We start from the raw sequence: 7,917 nt of genomic DNA, 5'->3' as shown, positions 1-7,917 counted from the left end.
CCTGGTGCCGTATGGAAGCCCACCGACATAGACCCTTGTCCCTACCATACTGTAAAAAAAACAATTGAACCACATTAGACTTACCACAAAGGCAAATCCGTTCTTCATAGCGACCTCCTTGATTCTACCATATTTCCGGAAGAACTTCTCAAGGTCGCGCTCTCTCACCCGGTACGTTAATCCGCCAACGAATACTCGAGTGCTCATTCTTAAAGGAAAATATAAAAACACCTTACATAACAGGTTACTTGGAGAACCTGCTGTTTAATCAACATAAAAAAAATCGTTATTTTTTTCTTTTTGTCTTGAGACTTTAATCAAATAATTAAAATAAACTTGGATCGTTTGCAACAATGTAACGTAATATAACGGCGTTTATATACTTGACCTTTTATTGAGTACATAATATTAAAAAAAAAAACAAAAAAATAAAAAACTCCGAGTATACTGCATATATTACTTCAATAAAAATATCGCATCCTCCACGCGTAAAAAATATATAGAAAGCATCGTTAAATTTTTTTCGAGTACTTCGCGATTAAGAGCTTACACGTTTCACGAAATCAAGGGGTTGGACTTCACCGTTGAGAAATACGCGTCGCACACGTGGCGCACCTGTTTTGAAACGCGCGATATCAAATCGAGTGGTCTTTCCTCGTCGTTCCATGCCGCCCTCGAAACGATCGACGTGATGCACGAGATTTCCTCCCCAGATGCGCGACGATTTAACAAAGAAGGAAAAAAGGAAGAATTTTTTTTTTATCGCGCAATGTGCTGTGACGAGATCGTCCCGAAATTTCTAGAATTTTTTAGCCGATTTCGCGCTGCTATGGACGCCGGATCGGCGATCGATACGAAGGACGTCGATTAATTGCGTCGCGAACAAATCCCGAATAATGGCCGCGGTGAATGATTTGCGTTTTCGACGCGTCGCCCGATAAGCGTAAACAAACGTGTAAAATACGCGTTCGCGCGCGTTTCTCATTTCGTCGAAATCGCATCTTTTCGCTTTTTCTCATCTAATCCAAAAAAAAAAAAAAAATTATTGTATCAAGCTACTAACATGAGAGTCCGCGCCTCGTGTTCTTGCCAAATGGAAACGAAATCTGGTAGGGAACGTGACTACGCGATCGGCCCGTTATATCAGTAACGACGATTTTCACATTAAATCTCGCAATATTATCGATGCGACAGTTAAATGTAGGACGAAGGAGGCTTTTAGCCGTGCTCACCTGAACGTTTAGCTTGCAATAACCTCGAGAGCGTTTATTGACGTGCGACTCCTTCGCACGACACGAAACCAGTGAAATTGGAGGAAGTACTGAGCGGGAAGGGACGCTCAACGTAGCGATGACGAAACAAAACGGGGTCTACACGATGGCGCGCAGGAACGTCTCGACGCCAGACGCCTCCCCACTCTTCTCTTCTCTCCCCACCACTCGACGAGATGGCGCGCAAGAGGAACGATGAGAAAAGCGCGGAAGAGGAAGGAGGAGGAAGGAAAATGAGATTTATCTCTTACGTAAGTACTTTAGATATACGGAAAAATACTTTTTTATGAAATTGAAAATGCGATAAATAATGAGAAAGAGAAAAATATATAAATCTTATATAAAATAATATCGAAGCGATTCCTCCTCTCTCGATCGAGTAGCGCGTCGAACGATATCCTTTCCCCTTACCTCTCTCCCTTATCCTACCCCTCAGAGAACTCGTAGGTAACGCGAGATTAAATTATTTTGCGATAATTCGATTCAATAAAATTAACGAATTTTAAAGAGTGTTTTTCGTAATATCAATGGAACGATTTAATGGAGTTTATCAATAAAGTAGATTGCGTCGGTGGTTAAGCCTGATATTTCCGGTGCTGATTTCAGGCTAGACGCGCGCAATGCGCACGCGCGGAAGTGTGATCCCGTAGTAGTACCATTTGAATTTTGGACTCGTCCGGGATCGTAGCAACTTGATCGAAGTGAAAATATCAGTTCCGTAAAAATTGATATTTTAATTCAATTATTTCGTATCCTGGGGAGAATTATGAATCTTCACCAAGAGTAAGTGTTATAAATCATTATACGTTCAATATTCTTTATTGTTAATATTAATATGTGAGCTAAATCTCTTGTTGTCAATCGAATAAACATCGAGTAAAATAATACGAGAACTCATCTCGAGATTATACAATTCCTCCTTCAAAAATTTTTTCCACATTTTAAAGTATGAATTTATATAATTATGTATTTCTAGCATATTTCAAGCACAAAAATATTAAAAATTATATTTGCTTTTGAGATATTATATTGGAGAGGAATTTGATTCCGTGAAGCATATATATACTAAAAAATAGATTGAGAGAGAAAGAGAAAAAAGGAGAAAGGTTTGGGGATATATTTATGTATGAATTATGCAATACGAAATTTTATTAATATTTATTTAAGTATCCAGAAACGGAGATATCTCTCTCTTTCTCTCTCGTCAGAGTCAGAGGCTGAGCGTTTAGGCGCGTTCAGCGCCACCTACTGAAAACAAAAATGGTAGCGAACATAATGCCCTATCCCTGCCCTGCTTTAATAGCACGCCAAATGTCTGCGTTCTCTAGGCTTCCTTCTACCATGTATTCCCCTCCGACTGATATATCTAATTTCGCTGTGAACAGAGGAAATCGCCTTCCAGTAGCAGACTCTGTTTCGCGTGCGAAATAAGCGTGGGGCCGCGCGTATATAACCAAAACACAAGGTGAAGGCAATACTGTTAACGAAAATAATTTAGCTGAATTATAACCGCACCGAAGCAGGATACAACGTGTCATTCTTCTTATATAATAAAATTAGCCGTGCACGATCTCGCATGACGAGCTTCACGCCCGTAATGTGCATCGGCCGTTTCCAAGAATATGAAAAATCTTCAAGTACAATAGCAGCCCCCAGTGGCAAGCGTTCCTCTGCGGTTTGCTATTGAAAAACGGGAAAAAACGCACATTTTATTTTTCCTAGCAGATTGCGTGATTATGCTCCTCATGTAATATACATTCTTGTAATTTCTTTGCGTTATAGCCTATAATATTGAATTGTTCAATGATTTTTCCTTTATGTGATATTGCTTTGCTAACTTATTGTCACTTTGCCATTTGTTACCATATATATATATATATATATATATATATATTTAATACCTTAGCATATATACATCATTATTTAGATTAAGCATTGCCAACAAATTTATCTTTGCACATTGCAGATATATATCGATTTGTATTGATGGTTACGCATATTAAATATATGAAACAGATTTTTTTTTTTATTTAAATATATGAAATATGCATATTAAATATATGAAATATATATTTTTTTTTAATTTAAGAATCATATTTTATTCATTATGCAACTGTTACAGAAAACGTTAGTTTTGCGCAGACGTGTAATGTCTGATAGAGCATACACAATGAAGCTGGAAGCTGAAATGGCTGCTCCTTTGCATCTGCAAAGATTAGAACGCAGTCTCAATGTGCAACCCTTCTTAAGACAAATTAATGATCTTTTTCAAGAACAAGTTAGGTAATAATATTTACAATCTGCTGAATATTAATGTTATTCTAACTTTTATACGATAAGTTAATGTATCATAAATTAATGCTATATGAAATAATACATATATTGTGTGTTTGTTTTTTCAGTGAAGATGACAAGTCTGTCTCCTCAGAATCTTCTGATGGTTCGGATGCTTATCTAGATAATGTACTCACTCAAAAAGAAGGTAATACATTAATTTTAGTTCTATCCAAACTAACTTAATATCAAATTTGTCATAATATTTTTTTTATAGAAGTAAGGATCAATAAGCTGAGATTGTACAACATGTCTAGTGTGGGAGAAGAACGTCGTTGGTTACAAGATATTTTGTTAAGTGATTCCTCTGACAGTTCTGCATCAGGCTCTGACACAGATAGCCAAATCACAGAAGATGATTTTCAAGAGATGCTAAAATTCCATATATTACGGAAAAAATATCAAGGCCGTTTTTATCAGAAACCAGAAGTAAGAATAATTAATTAGACATTATTATAGTAATTCAGAATGTCATGAAATATTGTCTTTTCAGAATATACAATATCAATACTACAGTGCGGGCTTATTATCCAATTACGATAGATTTTTAGAACATCAAAAGTTGATTGTAGGAAATAAAAAGAAGAAAGAGAAAAAACCGGACAAAAAAATCATGAGAATCAAGAAAGAAAAAATTAATCGTCATTGTGCATCTGAAGAATATCGTGTATGTATCTTGTTTTATATTGCTCTTCTTTTGTTTATATTTACTTAATGTTTTTTTCTTCATAAAAATTCTATGCTTTTAGAAAGGAAATTTTCCAGAGGGAGAATGGGGTAAATCAATTCCCAAGGAAGAAGAATTAGATGAATCTGAATTAGAAGCTATAATGCGTCATCAACCTCGTGGTAGAGGAAGAAAGAAACATAACACTAAGAGTGTGGAAGTAATGACAATGAGAAGAAGAAAGATATGGGTCATGATGTCTAAGAAAGAATTAGGAAAAGTACAAAGGGCCAAAACCAATAATCATAAGGAAATGCTAATAAGTTGTAAAAAGGTAGCACAGCATTGTATGAAATATTGGAGGCAGAAAGCTATGCAGGTAAGCATAAGTTGACATCTAGATTTCTCATGCACTTAATTTGAATTGCGCATTGTAAACATTACTTATCTTTATTTCTATGTGATTCAGTCTCAGAAAAATATGAAAGAAACTATCTGGAGAGCAAAACGATTGACAAGGGAAATGCAATCTTATTGGAAACGTTATGATCGAGTCGAACGAGAAACGAGGAGAAGATTAGAAAAAGAAGCTGAAGAGCAACGTAAAATGGATGTAGAACTTATTGAAGTAAGGAGACATTAGATTATGTAGAGATCCTTTCTTGTTTTTTTATTTCTATATTTTCTCATGTATTATCGTTTTTATTGCAGGCAAAGCGCCAACAAAGAAAATTAAATTTTCTTATTACTCAAACAGAACTGTATGCTCATTTCATGTCGCGAAAAATAAATAAAATATCGGCAGAAGAACAATTGAGAATCTTGAATCAATTAGACGAAGAAAAAAATCCCAGACTTATTGGCATTGATGATTATGACAGGTACTTAAATGTATAATTTTATTTACATCCGAAAATGTTATTAGTTTAACGACTATTGTAAGTGTAATTAAAAAAACTCGATTTTAATTATTTCTATATTTTCTATATTATTATACTTCAAATATTCAAGTATTAAACACATGTTTATTAAATGTACAGTGAAATTATGAAACAAAAGGCAAAGAGAAATGCTACTGAGGCATTTAATAACGAAAAAGCAAGGACGAAACAGTTTGATACAGCTGCTGCCTCTCAAGAATTACGTCTTAGCGATACACCTGAGAATCTGGAGCACCCTCAACCTTCAATTTTCAAGGGAAATCTGAAGGGTTATCAATTAAAAGGAATGAATTGGTTGGCAAATTTATACGACCAGGTTTGTAACTATGCATATATAAAGTTATTAAAATTACAATATTTTTGTTACATAAGAATGAGTTTGTAAAATTGTTTTGTGAATGATTTTCAGGGTATTAGCGGTATACTAGCTGATGAGATGGGTTTGGGAAAAACTGTACAGTCCATAGCATTTCTGTGTCATGTTGCTGAGAAATATTGTAAGTATCTACAAGTATTTTGACTATTACAGTTTAATATTTCAAATACATTACATTTGTTAAAATATTTATGAAACATAAATTAATAATATATATTTAATTGATTAATTTTAGCTGTTTGGGGACCATTTTTAATTATATCACCAGCTTCAACATTACATAACTGGCAGCAGGAAATGGCAAGATTTGTACCGGTATTCAAGGTAGTTCCATATTGGGGTAATCCTCAGGAACGCAAAATACTAAGACAGTTTTGGGACACTAAAGATTTGCATACGAAAGAAGCTTCTTTCCATGTAGTAATAACAAGTTATCAATTAGTGATTACGGATTATAAATATTTTAATAGAATAAAATGGCAGTACATGATTTTGGATGAAGCACAAGCTATAAAAAGCACAAGCAGGTATATTATTCTACATTCTTTCATTATTGTACATTAATCACATTTAATAGCTAATCATAATTTTTTCAATAGCATGAGATGGAAGTTGTTGTTAGGATTCAGTTGTCGTAATAGATTATTGCTCAGTGGTACTCCTATACAAAATAGCATGGCAGAATTATGGGCATTATTACACTTTATCATGCCTACATTGTTTGATTCACACGATGAATTTAACGAGTGGTTCTCCAAAGATATTGAAAGTCATGCAGAAAATAAAACAGGAATAGATGAGAGTGAGTAATTTTGCATAAAATACATTGTTAAATTTAAAATTATGTATGTTATTCATTACAAAGTATCTACATTATAAATTTTATGCTAGAACACTTATCAAGGCTTCATATGATTTTGAAACCATTCATGTTACGGAGAATAAAAAAGGATGTGGAGAACGAGTTATCAGATAAGATTGAAGTAATGGTATATTGTCCACTTACGACTCGTCAAAAATTACTTTACTCAGGTATTTCGATTTCATATTTTCGAATGTTACATATTTAGAGTATTTGGTACATTTGTATCTTGTTTATGTAGCGTTGAAAAAAAAGATTCGGATAGAGGATTTACTGCATTACACAGTAGGTGGAGGAGATACTGCTTCTAATGATAAAAACTTCACTTCCAATCTGATGAATCTAGTCATGCAGTTCCGAAAGGTACTATATTTTTTTCTCAATATGTATACATGTCATTATCAATTTACCTACCATTATATCTGATTTATATATAGTTTTATAATACTCAATTTACAATTATAATAGAGAGCTTACATCTTAAAAACAATCTAAATATCTACAGTTTTTAAAAGTAAATTTAATTATATTAATTATAGGTCTGTAATCATCCGGAACTCTTTGAACGTAGAGATGCTAGATCGCCGCTTTTCATGAATACAGAATTTTATAATATGCCTGCCTTGCTGTATAACGAAGGACTTTTGCATCTAGCATTGCCATCCAAAGATCATTTGTTGTATAACAAATTGTTTATATTTGCCGCAGAATATATTCACTGTGCTCTACATCGCAATGAAAATTTGTGCGAAAATACATTTTCATTTAGCAGATTTATCAATTTATCTCCAATGGAAATAAACAAAATGTTTATTGCTGGTACTTTATTTAGGTATGTAAATAGCAAGTATTAAGAAAAAAAGAACTCGTTTATTGTAGAATAACTACAATATTTTTTTACAAATGTTCTCGTGCAGATTATGTCTTGTAACATTCATGGAGCGAAGATTGAAAATGGTACAATACTGGGAAGATTGGTGCGTCGGTCACAGATCGAGAACACCCACAAATCAAATGTTTTATTTGCCTAGAAAAATTGACTCTTTATCGGTGACGTTGCAAGATATATTTTTTACAAGAAAGATAATTGAGGGCGAAGCTTTCTACACACATACCACCCATACGATACATTCAATGCCGGAAACGGTTGCTCACAGAATACTACGTAGTAGTAAGAAAGCCAATCAACTACCAAAGGTAATTATATTTTACATTACATAATATATTGGCTTGTAGTTTCCAAAAATGTTTACAAAATATATGATGCAACTGTTTTAATATTTCAGTTACAAAGGATACTTCCCATTGGCAAAACGGAACAAATGGAAGATTCGAAATTATCTCTGTTACCTGAACATCCTCATCACCCACGGCAGCCTATAATGCGGTATTGCCAACAGACAACGATTCCTGCTTTCGTTTGCGATAATAATCCCAAGGTTAATACAATTATTCTTACACACATG

At 34.0% G+C, this 7,917-nt stretch overlaps 2 protein-coding genes across 23 annotated transcripts in view; one reads left to right on the top strand and one right to left on the bottom strand.

Annotated features, from left to right (window-relative positions):
- The window catches only part of LOC115244767 (serine-arginine protein 55-like), an 11,769-nt gene extending 10,410 nt beyond the window's left edge, over positions 1-1,359 (bottom strand). For 8 of the 15 annotated variants that reach the window (XM_029822734.1, XM_029822756.1, XM_029822718.1 and 5 more), the window contains exons 1-2: positions 1,233-1,359; positions 1-49 (exon numbers count right to left, since the gene is read on the bottom strand). In XM_029822734.1, the coding sequence (XP_029678594.1) occupies positions 1-48 (48 nt within the window). In that variant the 5' untranslated portion in view covers position 49; positions 1,233-1,359. Of the gene's footprint in view, positions 209-1,232 lie in introns of those variants that run through there. The other 7 variants (XM_029822741.1, XM_029822727.1, XM_029822774.1 and 4 more) reach the window with 3 other exon arrangements.
- A 50-nt stretch (positions 1,360-1,409) lies between these two features.
- The window catches only part of LOC115244714 (chromatin-remodeling ATPase INO80), a 32,112-nt gene continuing 25,604 nt past the window's right edge, over positions 1,410-7,917 (top strand). For 6 of the 8 annotated variants that reach the window (XM_029822657.1, XM_029822615.1, XM_029822643.1 and 3 more), the window contains exons 1-17: positions 2,515-2,736; positions 3,394-3,554; positions 3,674-3,753; positions 3,823-4,034; positions 4,099-4,272; positions 4,355-4,651; positions 4,742-4,900; positions 4,984-5,153; positions 5,313-5,529; positions 5,623-5,710; positions 5,825-6,116; positions 6,189-6,391; positions 6,481-6,621; positions 6,693-6,814; positions 6,991-7,283; positions 7,369-7,648; positions 7,738-7,890. In XM_029822657.1, the coding sequence (XP_029678517.1) occupies positions 3,421-3,554; positions 3,674-3,753; positions 3,823-4,034; positions 4,099-4,272; positions 4,355-4,651; positions 4,742-4,900; positions 4,984-5,153; positions 5,313-5,529; positions 5,623-5,710; positions 5,825-6,116; positions 6,189-6,391; positions 6,481-6,621; positions 6,693-6,814; positions 6,991-7,283; positions 7,369-7,648; positions 7,738-7,890 (3,015 nt within the window). In that variant the 5' untranslated portion in view covers positions 2,515-2,736; positions 3,394-3,420. Of the gene's footprint in view, positions 1,523-1,803; positions 2,055-2,514; positions 2,737-3,393; positions 3,555-3,673; positions 3,754-3,822; positions 4,035-4,098; positions 4,273-4,354; positions 4,652-4,741; positions 4,901-4,983; positions 5,154-5,312; positions 5,530-5,622; positions 5,711-5,824; positions 6,117-6,188; positions 6,392-6,480; positions 6,622-6,692; positions 6,815-6,990; positions 7,284-7,368; positions 7,649-7,737; positions 7,891-7,917 lie in introns of those variants that run through there. The other 2 variants (XM_029822625.1, XM_029822634.1) reach the window with 2 other exon arrangements.

The sequence above is a fragment of the Formica exsecta genome, unplaced genomic scaffold, assembly GCF_003651465.1.
Source record: "Formica exsecta isolate Colony F162 unplaced genomic scaffold, ASM365146v1 scaffold122, whole genome shotgun sequence".
In the NCBI taxonomy this organism is placed as follows: domain Eukaryota; kingdom Metazoa; phylum Arthropoda; class Insecta; order Hymenoptera; family Formicidae; genus Formica; species Formica exsecta.
The sequence above is the reverse complement of the archived record's forward strand: the minus strand, read 5'-3'. Positions and strand labels throughout refer to the sequence as shown.